The 18,197-nt window shown below is 58.8% G+C and overlaps 5 protein-coding genes across 5 annotated transcripts; 3 read left to right on the plus strand and 2 right to left on the minus strand.

The window, feature by feature from the left end:
- Nucleotides 1–65: 65 nt before the first annotated feature.
- SPRG_09105 (hypothetical protein) lies at nt 66–4,437 on the plus strand (the record flags this gene model as incomplete). The annotated part of the gene is made up of 21 exons (XM_012348546.1): nt 66–461; nt 514–625; nt 678–793; nt 837–958; nt 1,006–1,096; nt 1,144–1,266; nt 1,315–1,447; nt 1,496–1,546; nt 1,593–1,677; nt 1,725–1,854; nt 1,902–2,045; nt 2,092–2,209; nt 2,262–2,563; nt 2,610–2,801; nt 2,850–3,017; nt 3,068–3,199; nt 3,245–3,364; nt 3,415–3,639; nt 3,691–4,099; nt 4,147–4,229; nt 4,277–4,437. 21 exons carry the CDS (start codon nt 66–68, stop codon nt 4,358–4,360), a joined length of 3,336 nt encoding a protein of 1,111 aa, XP_012203936.1. The 3' UTR covers nt 4,361–4,437.
- Nucleotides 4,438–4,700: 263 nt separating this feature from the next.
- SPRG_20722 (hypothetical protein) lies at nt 4,701–8,980 on the minus strand. The gene is made up of 14 exons (XM_012348626.1): nt 8,837–8,980; nt 8,633–8,794; nt 8,429–8,588; nt 7,579–8,377; nt 7,442–7,533; nt 7,285–7,391; nt 6,962–7,234; nt 6,715–6,917; nt 6,478–6,669; nt 5,733–6,429; nt 5,643–5,684; nt 5,526–5,595; nt 4,978–5,478; nt 4,701–4,936 (listed from the first exon to the last, which is right to left on the minus strand). Exons 1-14 carry the CDS (start codon nt 8,909–8,911, stop codon nt 4,740–4,742), a joined length of 3,570 nt encoding a protein of 1,189 aa, XP_012204016.1. The 5' UTR covers nt 8,912–8,980; the 3' UTR covers nt 4,701–4,739.
- A 380-nt stretch (nt 8,981–9,360) lies between these two features.
- On the plus strand, nt 9,361–13,103 carry SPRG_09108 (hypothetical protein; the record flags this gene model as incomplete). Its single annotated transcript, XM_012348547.1, has 15 exons — nt 9,361–9,493; nt 9,537–9,640; nt 9,686–9,993; nt 10,043–10,199; nt 10,241–10,291; nt 10,335–10,663; nt 10,713–10,801; nt 10,841–11,054; nt 11,103–11,247; nt 11,295–11,467; nt 11,523–11,750; nt 11,820–11,847; nt 11,974–12,504; nt 12,551–12,839; nt 12,883–13,103. The coding sequence occupies 15 exons, from the start codon at nt 9,361–9,363 to the stop codon at nt 13,101–13,103; spliced, it is 3,000 nt and encodes a 999-aa protein (XP_012203937.1).
- Nucleotides 13,104–13,169: 66 nt separating this feature from the next.
- SPRG_09109 (hypothetical protein) lies at nt 13,170–13,833 on the minus strand (the record flags this gene model as incomplete). Its single annotated transcript, XM_012348548.1, has 2 exons — nt 13,430–13,833; nt 13,170–13,368 (listed from the first exon to the last, which is right to left on the minus strand). Exons 1-2 carry the CDS (start codon nt 13,777–13,779, stop codon nt 13,170–13,172), a joined length of 549 nt encoding a protein of 182 aa, XP_012203938.1. The 5' UTR covers nt 13,780–13,833.
- Nucleotides 13,834–14,730: 897 nt separating this feature from the next.
- SPRG_09110 (hypothetical protein) lies at nt 14,731–17,700 on the plus strand (the record flags this gene model as incomplete). The annotated part of the gene is made up of 1 exon (XM_012348549.1): nt 14,731–17,700. The coding sequence occupies one exon, from the start codon at nt 14,731–14,733 to the stop codon at nt 17,695–17,697; it is 2,967 nt and encodes a 988-aa protein (XP_012203939.1). The 3' UTR covers nt 17,698–17,700.
- Between the last annotated feature and the right edge of the window lie 497 nt (nt 17,701–18,197).

The raw sequence follows: 18,197 nt of genomic DNA on the forward strand, positions 1-18,197 counted from the left end.
TTTGGCAATCAAGGTACGATATGCGCGACTTCACAGTGCGTTATCTATTCATTTGTCTGTAGAAAATGGATCTCGAGGGGACTACGACCCTGAAGCCCGAGGAATCGCGAAGTACGCGCGAGGCCGAGGCCGCGTACACGCTGCTCAAGGTCGAGCAGCCCGTCCAGCTCACGAGCACACTGCTTTCGCTCTCGTGCGTGCAGAGCAACCCAAGCGACGCCACGACGCGCAGCTTCGCGCCAGTCCTCCTCCGGCGCGTACTCGAGACCGAAGGCGTCTCGCACCTCGAGCTCCAGTACCGCGCTGCGCTCAAGACGCAGCTCGTGGCCGCTCTTGGCGCCGAGCCGCTCGCGCACGTTCGCCGCAAGCTTGGTCATGCGATTGCTGAACTCGCGCGCCTTGAGGCGACGTGGCCCGAGCTCTTGCCGGCGATCGTTGCACTGACGCAGCACTCGGATGTCGTACGATGCGATCGCAGTTGTAACTTGGATTTCACTGTCTATCGTCCCGTAGGCCATGCAAATCACGTCGCTTGAAGTGCTGGCGACGCTCTGCGAGTACCTCGGCCCGACGCTTGCTTTGCACCACGAGCAGTTTTTCCACCTCTTCTCGACGTTCCTCGGCCGTGCGTCCATCTTGACGTCGATCTCTGCAATGACGCTGCGAAATTGATGTAGACGCCCGCTTGGACTTGCGCGTCGCTGCAGCCAAAGCCATGGTTGCGTACATCGTTGTGCTCGAAAGCACGCAGGCCATGCAGCCGTTCACGCAGCTCTTGGGCCCGCTCCTCCACGTACGCCTCGGAACCCAACGAGACATGCGCGACCGTTGTCTAGGTTGTCGAAGCGCTTCTGCACGGCGGCGACGAGCTCCTCGCGCGCGAAGTTCTCTCGGCCGTCCTCGTCCTCAGCGAAGCGCACCCTGCGTTCTTGCAGCTGCACATCGAGTCCCTTGGCAGGTACGTGCTTTTAGCTTTTGCAGCTCGTGATTCATTGTGCTTGGCAGTGCGATGCTCCAGGTCGCGCGCACCCACGCGTTCGAGCCCGAGACGCGCGAACTTGCGCTTGAAATTCTCGTGTCTCTGTGCACGAAAGCGGTACTTGTACATCGTTCTCGTGTTCAAGCGTCTTGAGTTCGTTGTAGAGCTCGGCCGGGCGCAGTGCCAAGAGCCTCTTGGAAACTTTGGTGCCGTGCGCTCTCGACCTCATGACGGAGCTCGATGACGCCAGTGTTGCCGCGTGGACGGCAGCCTTTGACGATGCGCCGGTAGGAACACGTTGCGTCGCCGTCGTCACGCTGCAATGGGACCAATAGGATGCGGACGCGGACGAAGGCCGCACAAGTGACACGGGCGCGTCGGCTCTCCTGCGCTTGACCAACGACATCGGTGGCAAGGTCATGCTGCCGATTGCACTGCCTTTGGTGGCGCAGGCTCTGCAGGCCCCTGGTGCGTCCCTCATTGAGGTATGTCTGGTGCCATGTAACGTGTCTGTAGCATGGCAGAAGCGTCACGCTGCCTTGTACGCTCTGGGGCTCATGGGCGAAGGTACTTATCTCTTCACGTGTCCTCCGAAGCCGACGATTCATCCAAGGCGCCAACACGTTGCTGTACAAGGAGCTGCCGTCGCTCCTTCCGGCGGTCGTCCAGCGCCTCGAGGACCCGCACCCGCGCGTTCGGTGCGGCTTGGGCCCCTGGTTTTTCGCAATGTATCGAGTCCTGCTAGGTACGCGGCGCTCTTTTGTCTTGGGCAGTTTACGGAAGACTTTGGGTCCGTCGAACGCGGCAAGAACTTTCAGGCCAAGTTTGGCGCCGACATCGTCCCGGCGCTCATTCCGGCCATCTCGGAACGCGAGGTATCTACGACTGTCTTTTCTTCCCACCAAAGATGGTGTGTCGCTAGACGGTTCTGCGGAACCGCGCTCTCGCAGCGAACGTTATTTGCACGTTCTGCCACCCCGAGCACTGCAAGCCTACGAACGTGCTCCCGTTCTTGGACCCGCTTCTCTCGACGCTGTTTGCGACGCTTGGCTCGTGCCCCCGCGAGGTACTTGGTCTTTCTCGCCGTCGCAGAAGCGGCACAGAAAGCGTAGGTGCAAGAGCAAGCGATTACGGCGGTCGCGTGCATTGCCACGGTCGTCGGCGACGCCTTCGTTGGCTACTACAACGTCTTTATGCCCGTGGCCAAGCAAGTGCTCTTGCATGCCCACGGTACCCGTTTAAATTCCGCTTGACAGAGACGCTGACGACGACGACTCGCTAGGCAAGCAGTTTGCTCTGCTCCGGGGCAAGGCCATGGAAAGCGTCGCGCTCATCGGGCAGGCGGTCGGGAAGGACGCGTTTTTGGCGGACGCGCGCGGCATCATGGACATGCTTCTCAAGCACCAGGAGCTGCACATGCAAGAAGACGCCGTCTCGGTCGAGGCGCAGTACCTCTCGCAGGCCTGCGTGCGCATCGGCAGCGTCCTCAAAGAAGACTTTGTGCCGTACCTCCCCGTGCTCGTGCCGCGCCTCCTGGCGCAGGCGTTGACGCCGCCCGACATTGTCATCAAGGACGTCCACGAGGTATCGATCGAGAGAGACGACGCGCGTAGTAGAACGTTGGTGCTAGACGACGGACGCGGGGGACGACGACGACGATGTGGGCGACGGCATCGAGCAAGTGATCGTGGATGTCCGTGGCCAAGGCAAGAAGAAGGTCCAGATCCAAACGTCGTCGCTCGATGAGAAGCTCATGGGCGTCAACATGCTCTACCAGTGCGCCATGGACCTCCAAGGCGCGTTCGCGCCGTACATCAAGGAGGTTGGCGGCCGGTTTTTGTATGTGGCGACGTCATCATCATCGTGCTAGGTACTCTCGGCGCTGCTGCCCTTGTTGCGCTTCGAGTACATGGAGTCGGTGCGCCTTGTCACGGGCTTTACGCTCGCCAAGCTCGTCTCGGCCGCCGTCGATGGTTCGGACCCGTCGTCGCCTTTCCCGCACATGGTCTTTCAGCAGGCGTTTGCCCCGTTGCTGCAGGTAGGCAACTCGAGTATGTTGCTCGACAGATTGGTACGACGAGTGATTAGACGCTCGAGGAAGAGAAAGACTTGGAGTGCGTCGCCGGTCTCACGGAGGCCATCGCCCTCATGCTCGAAGCGTGCAAGGAGGCCAGCGACAACGGCTACAGCGTCGGCATTCCGATCACAGACCTTCCTCACGTACCCGGCGTCCACGAAACGTCGCGGTTTCTTAGCGCTGCGTAGGTCGTCTCCAAGCTCTTGACGGCGGCGCATGCCAGTGTGAAGCGTCGCATGGCGCGCGACTATGGCGGCGCCGACGCCGACGACGCTGACGAAGACGACGAGAACGAAGAGGACGTCGAGGTAGACGCGCAGGATCCATGCGTCGCCGGTATGTTGATGGTGCGACGTAGGATTCGATTCTGCAAAACCTCATTGATGCCATGGGCTGGTGCATCAAGACGCACAAGGCGGGTGTCCTCCCGCTCTTCTCGCAGCAGTGGCTCCCGTCCATCGCGCCGTATCTGGATCCGTCCTTTCCCGGCGCTGTCCGCGCCCACTTTATCTGCACCATCGACGATGTGCTCGAGCACAGCGGCCCCGAGTTGCTTCCGCAGCTCTTGCCGCACCTCTGGAGCGTACGTCGTTTGCTTTCCATACACTGGCAAAGACGGACGGTGCGGGCGTAGGGCTTGGAAGACAGCAACCCGAACGTGATTCGCGCCTCGGCCTACGGCGCCGGCGTCTGCGCGCAGTTTGGGGGCCCCAGCTTTGAGCCGCTCTGTGTCGCGACCCTCCAGCGCGTCTGGAGCTGTATCCAGTCGCTCGAACACGACCAGGTCGAGACGGAACAGGCGGCTGCCCGCGACAACTGCGTTTCGGCGGTCGGCAAGTTTTGTCTCTTCCGGTCAAGCCTCGTGGACGCGCCGACGCTCTTGCGCCTCTGGCTGCACTGCCTCCCGCTGCAGTCGGACGTGCTCGAGGCCCAGGTTGTGCACGCCGACCTCCTCGCGATGGTCGAGGCGCGCAACATGGATTTGCTCGGCGACAACTACAGCCAGCTCGGCGTTGTGCTCCAAAAGTTTGCCGCCATCCTCGGTAGAGAGCGAACCACGTCTAGAAGCCTATGAACGTTGCTCATGTAGCGCTCAACATGGACGAAGACGCCGAGCCCGTCCTCGATGACGAAGGAGAAGAGCGACTCGCGCTGCTCTTGCAGTCGCTGCAGGTAGTAGCACCCTCCGCGATCGCAACTGATGTCTTAGCGCGGTGTAGACGTCGGTGCCGGGACCGGCCGTGCAAGCGGCGTGGGCGAGCCTCTCGGCGGACGAGCAGCAAGTGTTTGCAATGCTCTCGTAGAAACTACTAGTAGTCTGGTTGTGCACAAGTGTCAATGATGCTAGAATCGCCCGTCTTGTCTGGGTTCCGTCGTGTGGGACGTTTTAGATCTATGTACCAACCGCAGACTCATGCCGATCATCCGCAAAATGGTCCGTCTCGGGTTGGTTCGAGTACATCACACCCTTGCCACGCGCACACTTCTGGACGGGTCCTCGTCCAGCCTATTCTGCGCAAGAACGAGCTCGTTGCGAGCAAATACCTTTTGGAGCATATCTGACTCTCTAGCATGGCAATACAACTACAGTCGTAGCGAGGCTTCATGCGCATAGGAATGGGCGGAATGCAGCACGAAAAATGCATTGAATGTTACTTCGTCGTCTATCGACAGTTGAGGATGCTACGGGACGAGGCTCTGAAGTGCGGCGGCCACCCACGCGCTCACTTCTTCGGATTGGCACTCGAAGCTCAGCGGTGCGTCGACGTCCTTGAAGAAGAGGGCCACGTACTTTGCCGCGTCTTTCGCACTACCTTTGCGCTCGAGGGCCGGCGTCATCTCGCCCGTCGTGACGCGCTGCAGCGTCGCCAGCGGAAACTCTACACACATTGTCAGGAAATTGACTTCATCAAAAGTGTACCGTTGGCTTTCTTGCGATCCGCTAGCTTGGCAACGTGTAGGAGCTTCTCCGTGGTCCAAACGAGCCGCCACTGGGGCTCACCGCTGTGCACGTGGTGCTTGAGCAGCATCAAGCCTTGCTGCAAGAGCGCAAGGTACGGGACCTTGGTGGGCGCCGGTGCCAACGCCACCTTCTTGGGCTGCATATCGCGCACCATCATGCGCAGCGTATCGCAGTCGCCTTCGTCGATGCTGTACTTGGCGGGGCCTGCGACGACGTCGCGGATGACACATCGAGTGTGTGCGAGCTGCTTCTCGAGCTCGTGCATGTCGTACTCAAGGCGCTGGACCTTGGCCTTGCTCGCCATCTCCTTGGTGTAGAAGGGTTTTGTCTTGTGCTTTAGCTGCTGAGAGAGCACGAGGCCGATCTTCTCAAACTGGCCGAGGACCCATGCCCAGTCGTGTGTCATCGTCGCGAGGCTCTGCGTGTTGGTGGATACTTCGGTCGGGAGGCCGCGGCCGCCTGCACAACGATGCTGTAGCGCGGCACTCGATACATCGATACTCTACCGTGGATGTGCAATTTTGTGCCTGGTACGATGATCTCAACAATGCGTTCGGCGTCCGCTTTCTTAAACTCCTATACAAAGTCCGTCAGTCCCAGCCACACATGTACGAGAGACTGACGTTGACGCTGGGAATCGACACGTAGATGGCCCCGATGTCCACCTGGGTCACGAGCTTTAGCTCCAAAAGTATAATCGATCAGGTACATACGCTCATGCTGACCTCGGCGCTGCGGTCCTTGTCGTCTGCAAGCGCCGGGGCTGGGGGCAGCGGCACAGCCAGCTTCTCGTCGTCGTCTGAAAACATCTTCTGGAAGCTCTCGAAGATGCTGTTGCTGCGCTTCTTGGCTGGTGGCGACGCCGGTGAAGATGTGGGCGTCACCGATGTGGCTGCTGCCGCTGTCGGTGTTGCGCCTTCCGCTGCGTACGCTGTCAAGGCCGTGTACACAGGGCCACTGAGAAGCGTGATAAAGGACGTGATCTCGGGCATCTTTTCGATGATCGACAGCACGTGGCGAAAGATGACGGGAATGTCGAGGACGATGTCCATTTCGCTGGTGCGCAGCTTGATCTGCAGTGGCTCCTTTGGTGCGTGGCTCGTCTCCAGCTGCAGGAACGGCGTCAGTGTTGGGCTCTTTGTGACCTTGGGGCCTTGGATGAACTGCTTGTGCATAGTGTCGGACGAGACAAAATGGAAGACGTCGACGCGTGCGATGGCAAAGCTCTGCTTCATCGCCGCTTGCATGGGGTATGCAACGAGTTGGTAGCGCCACTTGTCAAGCTGCAGCAAGATGTGGTCCAGCTGCCCTTTTGTCGATACTTTGGGAAAGACGAGGGCGACCTTGATCGAGCCAACGTTGGCCGACACCGTCACCGTTTGCAGTGTTGTGGCTTCTCTCGCCGTGTACCTAGCACATGTCGATGCAGTCATGTGTGCTACTGCCTGCAACGCGTACCATGAGTGCCACTCGTGCGTCTTCATGGCGTACTGCTCGGGGCACGTGGCTTCCATCATCGCATGCGACGTCTTGTAGGTCGCCTCGGGGCTCGAACTCGACGTGCCCAGGTGGAAAACGGTGAGCACACGCAGTTGGATGCCGGCGGTTTTGGGATCAGCGGCCTCAATGGTGTACACAGCGTCCGTGTGTCTAGCGAGAGCATGAGACATGTCATCCCAAGCCAAGAGAACGCACGGCTGGGACGTGAGCGACGCGAGTGGCAGTCGGAATTTGCCCACAAACTGGCTAAACATGGGCCACTTGTCGAAAAGGTGGATGTGCACGTTGCCTTCGTTCGCCGTGCCCTCGAGATGAAACTCGAATGTCTGCGAGAAGAGGACGTTGTCCGTGTCCGTCGCGACGAGGCCGCCGGTGTAGGCTGCTCCTTTCCGGCCAATCTACCACCGGATACGCTAAGAAGCTTCAGATGCAGAGGACGTGCCTTCATCTTGGGGAAGAGATGCATGGACTTGGAAAGGCTCGTGGCGTCCACAAGTGTCACGGTGAGCACACCCTTGCGCTCGTTGTGATCTTTTGCGATCGCAATTGCCGTCAGCTGCTTGTGGTCCACCTGGCGTACGGCCAACGCGCGGAGCTTGGCAACTACGACGGGTCGGAACATTGCGTCGATGCATAGCTGCCGGTGCCACAATTCCTTGGCCTCGGCTTCTGCCGAGGACAGCGCCGGCGCCACGGGCTCTGGGGGACGGACGTCCTGTACAGCAACGAGCAGGTAAGTGGTGCATGCTCGAACGAAAGTCGTACTGTCGTCGTCGTTGTCTTTGCTGCCACTGCCGGAGCGATGCGTGCGAGACCATAGACGCCCGCGTAGATGCCATCCCCGAACGCCGTGATGCTGGCCGGGAGTTTCTCTAGAACGCACACCACGTGAGTCGGCTGTCATGTTGCGCGCTCCATGTACGGATCGTAAGCGACAACGCTTGATCGTACGGTGCGTGGGCGTGCAGCGCGTTGTGCTTGAAGTCCTCGCGGTACTGTAGAAAATGGTGATCCCTACGTGACGCGCTCATGGCAGATCGCAGTCGTGGAGTCGCGTACGCGTCCATGGGCTGTCGAATGAGGTACGGAAGCACCTTGCGCCGAATCGCCGTGTACTGAAGGCCCACGAGCACGAGGTTGAGCGTGTTTCGCCACGTAGGGCGCTGACGCACGGGGTCGTTGAGGTCGATGAGCACGGCGGCGATCGCAAACCGCCAGTAGTCGCGCCAGTTCTTCTTGACGCCTTTTCCAGCGTCTTTGGGTTTAAAGCGCCGGTAGAGCGTGAAGCGATCGAAGCGATCGACGCCGTCGAGGAACGATCCGAGGTACGTGTAGTGGGCGTGGGCGAGATTGACACGCACGTCCGGCACAGTGAGCTTGACGCCAACTTGCGTGGGGCGAACACTGCCGTCGGGTGCGACGGGCAGCGTCATTTGCACGCTCACGTCAGCCGATAGAGGCTCCAAGAGGTACATGTCGTCCTTGCCGCTCGTCACGGGTGCCGGGGCATCGAACGGCGCTCGAAAGGCCGCGCGCTGGGCGTCTTTGGGAAGCTTCTCGATCAACGCATCCTTCTTGAAGTATATCGCGAGTCCGTTGAGCTTGGCACTTTTCACGTGGTCCTGCGACCCGATTGTTTGCGTCGACGGGAGGACGTTGACGCTTTTGATGGTGCAGCCCAGCGCAAACGACGTTGGTGTGTCGAGCGAGAGGCCGCTGAGTCCGTCTTCAAATCGCACGTGCACGCGCTCGAGAGCGATCGACGCGTTGCGCAAGATGGCAACGACCGACGGCGTAAACATCTGCGCGGACTTGGAAGCCTTGGGCGGGCCGTGTGCGATGTGCACCGACGACGCTGCTACGATACAGGTACGTGATGCATTATCCAAGGCGATCAATGGTGCTGTACATGGGGTCCCGCCTTGAGGCGCAACGGGCGGCGGCGAGAAGAGGTCAAGGAGCAGCTGCAAAATGAAAATCTTCGACTGTTCCGAGACGTAAAGCGCGTCGATGTCCCATTTCGGGTCGCTTGGTGTTCCCAGAAGCACGTAGACGTCCGTGACGTCGACCTAGGTCGGAGTATGAGCAAAGTCTACGTGCATAGAATGCGCACTTTGATCGACTGAGTCGAGAGGTGCGTGAGCGGTATGTTGATGTGAAGCTTCCCGACAGCAAAGCTCTTGAGCTCCACGGGCAGCTGGAGGTCCTTGATCTCATCGGTATTGAGCTCAAAGTCGCTGAGGCATACGTCCCCCGAGAGCGAGATCGTCAAATTCTATCCATAGAATCGTGATGCGGTGCTGCGGCTTCCCCATACCTCTTTCTTGAAGTCTTTGACGAAGCGGCTGCAAAACTTGTTGACGATCTTGGCCAGGAAGCTTTCGAGCACCATTGTACCGGCCGCTGAACTGTTGGGCAATGAGGCTTCTCGAGTAGGGACCGTTTTGCCCTTGTTTTTCTGTGTTTCGAGAAATAGGACCACCCGACACGAACGGCATCGGACTAGCGTTTGCACAACAGTTCCTCCGCGCACAGCATGTGCATTGGCTCGTTATTTTGCTCGTCGTTGACACCCTATTCAGTGCGTTGGCACCCTTATCGTTGAACTCGACAGGGTTCTTGTTCGAGCGAGCTGATTATCGCAGTCATCGAAAAGAGAGAGCTCTGCTGACGACATAGTGAGCCTGGTGGATGGAATGCAGGTACGCTTGGCATGGCAGTGACCAATGCCAATGTCAGTGCGCAAGAGAACGTTGGGTGGGATTAGCGTTGGGTGGATTTAGCCTGTCAGAATCGTGGCACCGGCACACCTCTCCCGTAGGCCATTTGCAGTGCCGTAAAATGGTGCTCGAAGGTATTGCGTCGGCGCTGATCAAAAAGCTCGCCGCGCGCTTCATCAAGGATTTCAAGCAAGAGAACTTGCGCATTAGCCTCCGCGGCGAAATATGCATCGACAACTTTGAGCTGCGCATGGGTACGTCCGGTCGAACGCAACTCGACGCCATGACGAAGTGTAGATGAAATCGTCGATCTCCAACTTCCGATCGAGCCAAAGAGCGTCTTCATCGGGCACCTTCGCACCAACGTCCTTGCAGCCGAACTCACGTCGCAGCCGCTTCACGTACGACACTGACTCCAACATGCACGCCGGAACGACGCGACGTAGATCCAACTGGCCGACGTTGTCCTGCTCGTGGGCACCCCCGTGATGCGTGCCAGCGATAGTACCGAGGCCATGGACTTCGCGCATCAATCGCAGATCGACTGGCTCGTGCGACTTCTCGATGAGAAGACGTCCGAGGTCCCCGTCAACGGACCCTCAAAAACGTCGCTGGGCTGGTTCAACCGCTTCCGCGATGCTTTCGTCAGTATCGAGCGCCTCCATCTGCGCTTCGAAGACACTCTGAGCAGTCTCAGCTTTGGCATTCAAGTCGACGGCGTCGTTTTGCAGCCGCCTCGCATCACATCGTCCTCGTATGCTTTTCCTGTCGACTGTGCAGCGGTACATCAATTGCAAGCGTAGGTCTCCCGACGTTCCTAATGACGCAACTGCAAAGCGAGTGCTGTTGTCAAAAACGATCGCACTTACGAACCTCAGCATGTACGTGCAGCGCGACCACATTTTTGAGTCGGCCATCAAGGTGCCCACCGACACACTGTACGTGATCGATCCGTCCCAGGTATTTCCCCTCGTATTCGCGGTACCTTGACATCCTTGTAGTACATTCTGGAGCCATGCAACATTACACTCGAGCTGCGCATCTCGCAAGAGGTGCCGCTTTATCTCCTGCGCATTGTCATAACATAGTTGGTAGGTGCAACTCCAAGTGCGCATCGAGGTTCCGCACATGACAATGCAACTGCCTCTGGGACACCTCCAGAGCTTGAACGAGCTGCTCGAAAGTTTGGACTTGACCATGCGACGACGACTCTATCGACGCTTTCGCCCGCCGACGCTCGGGGTCAAGAGCAACGCTGGTGCGTGGTGGAGGTATGCCATCACGGCTGTGCTGCTGGACCTGCAAGATCCTGTGCGTCACCGGCCAAGCTGGCGACAAACACTCAACTTGATCTTTCTTGGCCTCCAGTACACGGCGCTGCGTCGCTACTTGGCGCCGTACATTGTGCGCAAGCCTTGGCGCCCGTACGTATTTTGGTGCTCTTGTGTCTGCCTGCTCACCTTTGAATTGTAGCCACGACTACTTCTTGCATTACAAGGAAGAGCTGGCGCCACTGGCTCGGAGCAAGTCAGCACCACCGATCGACGCCTTCGCCGCCGTTGGTACGAGACTTGTTACGTCCGCTCTATGACGTGCGCTAGAGTATTTGCCTCGCAGTGTCACCCACTACAGCCGCGGGGTCTACGCGGGTGTCTACGGCCTCGGACGGCGGTTTGCAGCTCGAAAGCATCACCCGACGATGTTGCCGCCGGAGGAGCTTGTTCCGCTACTCTTCACACGCCAACAGTATCTGGACGCTTGTTTTCGACCAATTGTGGTCGCCAAGCTGCGCCGTCTCGCTCTTGATCAGTGCCAGTACGTACTACCTACCTCTTCAAGCGCACGTCACAACAAGTGTTCTAGTCACCAGGTGCAGACATGCAACAGAGCCACCAAGCGCCACAATCAAGAGCCCGGTGTCCTCACCATCACACTCGTGCGGGCCTCCATGGAGCTCGACAGGTTTCCATCCTCCGCGTCATCGTTATTTGTCGTCGCGAACATCAAGGTACTTTGTGTGGCATACTTTCTTGCGTCACCTGGATGATGGCGTAGGTGGGAGCCCGCGGTGTTGCGTACATGGGACCGCCTGTGCACGCGTCAACGTCGCCGCGCACCTGCGGGTTTCCGTTTTTGTGGCGGCCGCAAAAATCCACGTGCGACTGCATTTTGGCACAAACGTTCGAGTTTCACTTGCGTGGGTCCGTCGACGAAGACGCGCTCTACATGTACGTCTCTCAAGCTACCAACGTTTTGAGATATTTCAATTACCTTGATACCTAGAGAGCTGCTTGACCGATGGCCTATCCAGTACCTAAACCAAAGTCTCGCGACGGCATCCATCTCGCTTCTCGAGTGCACCAGTGGTACGCCGATGGAGACAAACACGTCAGTGGTCCTTGATGGCAACCGCGGCCAGCTCCACGTTCTCACGAGCTTCGTGCCGTCTCGGGCGGTGTCGACACCATTTCCGACGTCGCAAGCGATGCTTCGGCAGCTGTACCCGTCGTTGTACCCTCGTCACACGTGGATATCGTGGTACTAGCAACCAGCGCTTCGTTGCTTCACTAAATTTTGTAGGTACCACAAGGAGGAAGAGCCATTTCAGGTGCACCATTTGCGCTACGAGCCACCCCGGCCTTCACCATCGACGCAATCTCGATCGACGTTGGCGCCATCGCCATCCATGTTCGCTCATATTCATCTTTAGAGTCCTCTGAGCAATGATGTTTAGGCCCAACTTGGCACTTCATCAAGGAGCTATGTAGAGCTGCAGTGCTGCGGCGCGCACGTCACCCTCCAAGACATTACACAGCTGGACCTTCGTCGCCAAACGCTGCAATGCTTCGTCGAGACAGTAGATGTGCTCTACGGCGGCGCGTCGTCACTGACGTTTAGCTCGACGCCGAGCGTGCGATTCTCGTACGTCGATGCGACCAACGTCGGTGCTCGAACGCTCACGATGCAGCTGACCGTTCCGGACGTCGCGGTCGCGCTGGGTCTCCCGGTCGCTTTGCGTCTCTACTTGGACTCGATGCGCTGGAGCGCAATGTTGTCGCGCCTCGTGGCGTTGTTGGCGTCACCCATTTACGGTCCGTTCGGTCTCTGGGTGGCGCCGGCGCCCATGGCCGTCGAGCCTCCCAAGCACGCCTCGGCGCCGTCGATCGACACGACTGTTTCGATGGGCGCTGCGACGCTTTCCATTTCGGACTTTGCGTCTGTGACCCTACCGGCATTGCAATGCGACATTACAACTTGCTGCAACGTGCGTCTTCCTCATTGTTTTAATGCTTCGATCGTCACTGGCGTAGGATGCGAGGACAGCCGTGGCGATCAACGGCCGCTCTGTCGCAACTCTCATCTGGGATCATTGGAGTGACATCCAGCAAGAGATGCACGAATTGCTCCGCACGGACGTTGCTCCAAGCGCAATTGCTCGGCCTCCATCTCGCCCGGCGTCCGCGTGGTTCTTGAAGCAAGGCATTGGCATTCTGCAGCACGACGTCAGCTCCAAGAAGCCGCAGGAGCGCGTGTTGTACGTCGACCAACTGGAAACGACGTTGTTTCTCGCCACGTCGCGCTGGGCGTCGTCGCCCACTGGTATGCACCTCATTCGACAACCAACACTGATATATTTCGGTAGCACTGCCACTCGTTTCGGTGGACGCGATATTACCAGGTATCAAGACGGCGGCGCTGCGACGCTCGGGGCTGCCGGAGAACGCGGATTTGTACCTCTCGGTTTTTTCACAGGCGCGCGTTGTTAGCGTCGAGTGCATCAGCCGCACGAGCCAACGTCAGACGCGATCGCTTCTGCAAGACCTCGTCGCCAACGCCAAGGCGAACGAGTGCCTGTCGTCTTAGCCCTACTCTTATGGCACCGGACACGGGTCCACTCGATTGTAATTTAGCACAGAGATGCACATGCGTCTAGTCACCGAGTTCCGCCGGCGCCAAGACTTCGTGGGAGAGGAGGAGGTTATGGTCGGGCAGAACTAAGGTTGTTTTCACAAACCGTCCTTTGACGCGCGGCCGCGCGCCTGCAAGCGCCTGCCGACAATCGTATTTTACACGCTTTTGCCACACGCGTGTGCGACGCTTCTCCTGGAACCGGGCGAGTCGAGCCTGCCTAGAGAACGCAACAGAGTGAAATCCGCTGCGGGTTTAGTGCGATTGGAGCTCGAATGTACCGCGCTTCATACGTGTACGCCCCGATCATCTTGCCGTTCGTCTTGGATCCATTCGGCTGGAGTGGGCTCAACCACGCACTCGGCGCCTTGAGTCGCTTCGTCTTCTTTGGCGTGACAACGATCGGTGTCGTCTCGTGCTGGACAGAGCGAAATGCAAAGCTGATCTCGTCCAAGGGTGGCGTCGTTGCAGTGGGGTCGCCATGCGGACAGAACCACTCGAGCGAGAGGCGGCGTGTCGGGCGCATGTCAGGTAGCCACGCGTCATCGTCGTCATCGCCGCCAACGGACGTTGACGAGAGGAGCGCCATGGACTCGTAGTCGAGCTCATGGAACTCGAAGGGCTCGTCCATGCTCCTGGCCTCCAATGCTGCCGGCCCGTAATAACCACTCTTCCAAGATCGGCAAAGATTCCGACAGCTATTTATACCCCGCATCTCGTTTTTCGAACCGCGCTTCGATTTTTCCACTTGTTATTTTCGGCATGTCGACTAGAGCATATGCTTTTTTCGGCAGATGCCACAGAAGCCATTCCTGGGATCGTGTGGGACATGGTGTTGACGAGTTCGAACAGTAGCATGCAATGCATACCTGCGCATTCGATCTTCGCAATACACGTGACACCCCAAGTTCCTTTACGGTACTTCGAAGCACGACGCATCCGTGCCACGACAACGCACGCACCCCTCCAACGCACGCAACAGCGACCTGACCGCCCGCTGCAACAACTATGAACGTGACACGAAAATTAGGGCCGAGAGCGCGATCCTAGCCAACGAAGCAGTGGCTAGGATGTTGACAAAACACTGGACGCGCGACATTAGTTTTCATTCCTTTGTCATCCCACGCAAATGCATGTACCGTAGGCCATGCAGTGTTCGAGCGTTCCACGACTTTGCAGCGCAGACGCCGCCGCGTGTTGGCCCACGACTGCGATAGCCCTCCAACATGTCGAGGCGCGTCTTCAGGATCGGACGTCGGATCGGCGCTTCGTCCGCTTCGCAGCGTAGTACCCGGTACTTTGCTGGCAACTTCAACAAGCGTTAGTGCCGATCATCCGATGGGTGATGGCGTGCATGTCCCTATCGTTTCAAACTCTGTTTGCAGATCCAGGCGTCGCTCCTCTCAGAATTGTCCTGTCTTTGCAAGAGTGGGCTCGTATATCTATCGTTTTGTATGCTACGTACCGTAGACAGTGCATGCGTGTCCCCCCGCCGCAACCACACACAGCCCCACTTTTCACATCATGATCCCGAAATAAACGATGTCGACTCGATGCACAGATTTGATTTTCGTCGCAAGCCATGGGCAACCAACCAAGCACCGAAGCTGGCGCGGCGCCGCTACCCGACTCGAAGCGCGCCAACAGCATCTTCTCGCTCCTTGCGTTCGCCAAGGACCCCAAGGCGGCCATGGCCGAGTCGCGCGACACGCTGGGCAACCTCTTCCTCATCGAGAGCGCAGTCGTGAGCGAGAAGATTGCGGGCTTTTGTGGCCCCGAGATGCTCTCGCAGTACGATGCGCACGTTGCGGCCGGCCACATTGTGCGTGAGAACGCACTGCCCGCGGGCATTGTGGAGCTGCTCGGCCCGATCCTCGCGACGCTCGACGGCGAGGTGCACGACAGCCGCAAGGAGGCTATCATGGGCGCCTTCTCCAAAGACATGCTCGCCTCGTATGCGCCCATCGTGTTTGGGATTGTGCAAAAGGAGCACGCGGCATGGGCGGCGCACGGCGGCAAAATCTCGCTCGCGCTCAGCTGCAAGAAGACCGTCTTCAAGGTCTTCCTCGCCATCCTCTACGGCATCACGGACATGACGCCGGCCGAGTACGACGCCACGTACGACCCGTTCCGTGATCTCCTCGACGGCTTCATCCGCGCGATCCCGAAATCCTCGAGAGGCGCGGACGCTGAGGGCCTCGTCTGCAAGCAGCGCCTTCTCGACGAGCTTGTGGCGCCCGCGCTCGCTGCGAGCCAGGCGCGCGTGGCTGCAAAGACGCCGGTGCCGTGCTTCCTCGACTACATGCTCGGCCAGACGGAGCTGACGCCGGACGTGGTGCACCTCGAAGCGTTCCACGCCCTCTTTGCCGGCCTCGGTGGCACCCAGTGCCTCGTCGTCAACACGATCACGGCGCTCGCCCAGTATCCTACCGTCGCCGAGAAGGTCCACGCATCGCGCGCCAAGTTCGTCACCAAGTACCACGAAGATCGGTGGCGCCATTTCGACAACCTTGGGTACTGTAACCGGTTTCTCCTGGAAGTCAAGCGCTTCTACAACGCAGGTCCGGCGCAACTCTTTGGCCGGACGACGCAAGAGCTGACGTTCACGACGCCCGATGGCGAGTTTGCGATCCCCAAGGGCGTGCTCGCGGTAGCGGGCCTCGATGCGACGAACCGGCACCCGGACGTCTGGACTGACCCGAGCGTCTTCAACCCAGACCGCTTCGACAATGGCTTCAACGAGGCGACAGACTTGTACAAGTTGTGCCCGCATGCGATTGGCAAGACGACGGGTGGCCGCAAGTGCGCGGGCCGCGACCTCGCAACGCTCGTGCTCCAGGCGTCGCTCGTTTCGCTCTTTGACTTCAAGTGGACCTTGGTGCCCAACCAAGATTTGAGCTTGGAAGAAGGCAAGTCGACGCCGATGCCCAAGGGACTTCTCATGGCGAGTGCGTTCACGCACCGCCACTCGGCAGACGAGACGGAGTGCGACGTCTCTGACTGGCACCTCCTCAACTTACCCGAAGCGAAGGCCCTAGTGGGCATCGCAGGCACGGTCTCGGACGACGAGGACGACGCACGCCTAGACCTCTGGACGCGCCTCATGATTAAGTTGATCGCCAAGAAGCAAGCGCGCTGGAACAAGCCGGCTGCCAACGAGGTGCTGACGGTCCCGCGGTTCCAGAGAGAGCTCCCCAAGATGACGCTCATCCAGACCAACATCCAAGTCGCGACCGAGGACGAAGACTGGCCCAACCAACCATGGCTCGAGATCCAGCAGTCCAACTTCCTCCGTGACTACGCGCCGTTGGTCGATGACTTTGAGCACACGTGGCTGCCTGGTGAGGACATGGAGCGCTACGTCATGAGCAAGGTCGGCCACATGTGGCCCCGCGTCAACGTCCACTGGAACGACCGGTACTCGGACCGCGCGCTCGAGCTCTTGGCTTTCAACGGCTTTGGCCAGCATCTCCTCATGAAGCTTCCGGAAGCACACGACGACGGCTCGTACTACGGTATTTGTCTCGGCTTTATGAAGGGCCTCGAGGTGCGCCCTGGGTACGCCAAGTACGGCGCGGATGCGTACTTCAACGCCGAGGGCAAAGTCACCAAGATCGTCCGCGGCGACATCACCGCGCGCCCAGGTGACGACAGCTGGGCGTACGCCAAGCTGTGCTTCCGTGGCAGTCTCCAGACCAAAATCACGGCCGTCGACCATCTCCTCGGCGTGCACGCGACGGTGGCCAACATCATGGTCATCGCCAACCGCGAGCAACTGCCGCCAACGCACCCGCTCCGCCGATTGATCAAGCCGTTCACGTTTCGGTCGATTGCGATCAACTACGGCGCGGGTCGGGCGCTCTTTTGGCCCAAGGGCATGCTTCAGCGTGCCTACGCACTCACGGACAAGGGCATGAAGCAGACGTGGGACATCGGTCTTGCCAACTTCAAGTACGAGACGTTCCCGGAGCAAATTGCGCGTCAGAACATTGACACGGCGACGCTGCCGTTCCACGAAGACGGTATGGACTACTGGCATATCTGCCGATCGTTCGTCAGCAACTACGTCGACCTCTACTTCAAGAGCGAGGACGCGCTTCAGAGCGACACGGATGTCCATGCGTTTTGGACGTTCTTGAGCACGAAGCTGCCGGTGCCAATGCGGACGCTCACCCTGGAGAACCTCAAGGACTTTGTCGCCCACTTCATTTTCCTTGTCTCGTCGATGCACAACCACCTCGGCACGATTGCCGAGTACGTCTCGGACCCGGCCTTTTGTCCCTCGGCGTGGGTCGAAGGCGAGCTCGCTGGTCGACCCGGCACGGGTGTCCGTCTCGCGCTCATCATGACGGCGACGGGCTTCGCGCAGCCCGCAATCACGGAAGACTTTTCGCACATCATGCTCGACGACGATGCCAAGGCCGTCTGCCAAGCGTTTACGGCCGCAGTCACCGCGCAGATCGCAGTGGTCGACGCTCGCAATGCCACGCGCGTCCAGCCGTTCCAGTCGTTCAACCCCAAGACGATGGAGATGGCCGTGAGCATGTAGCTTGTAACGTTAGCCAAACCTTTCCGAGAGAGTAATACACGCGGTTTACAAGTTCTCTAGCGCAACTTACATACCTGCGCCTCGAACGAACGTGTCGTTTCGCCAACGCACACGCTTTCGACGAACGACATGCTGACAAGCATGAGCTGCCAACGCACTGTAAAGGCCACTGTATCCAACATCTCTCTTCCATCCAGATTTGACCTCCGCCGTACACTGCAAGCCAGTGTGTGTTATAGCAAACAAAAAGATACTACCGTAGTACACTGCATTTGCTTAGCCCACTCGTCTGACTGAGGAAGCGACGGAAATTTCAGGCGCTGCCATCGTGGGACGCACGTAGTGTGAGCAACGGGCTAGATACCACGGTCCCGATCCATGAATTGCCCCGGTTTGTCGGGTTTGTTGCCAATGGATGGCGGTGGCGCCTGCGTTGTTGTCGTACCGGTAGTGGCTTTGCTGTGTTATAGAAGTGGCTGCGGAGTTGACGGGATATTAGT

This window comes from Saprolegnia parasitica (assembly GCF_000151545.1).
Source record: "Saprolegnia parasitica CBS 223.65 unplaced genomic scaffold supercont2.45, whole genome shotgun sequence".
Lineage (NCBI taxonomy): Eukaryota > Oomycota > Saprolegniomycetes > Saprolegniales > Saprolegniaceae > Saprolegnia > Saprolegnia parasitica.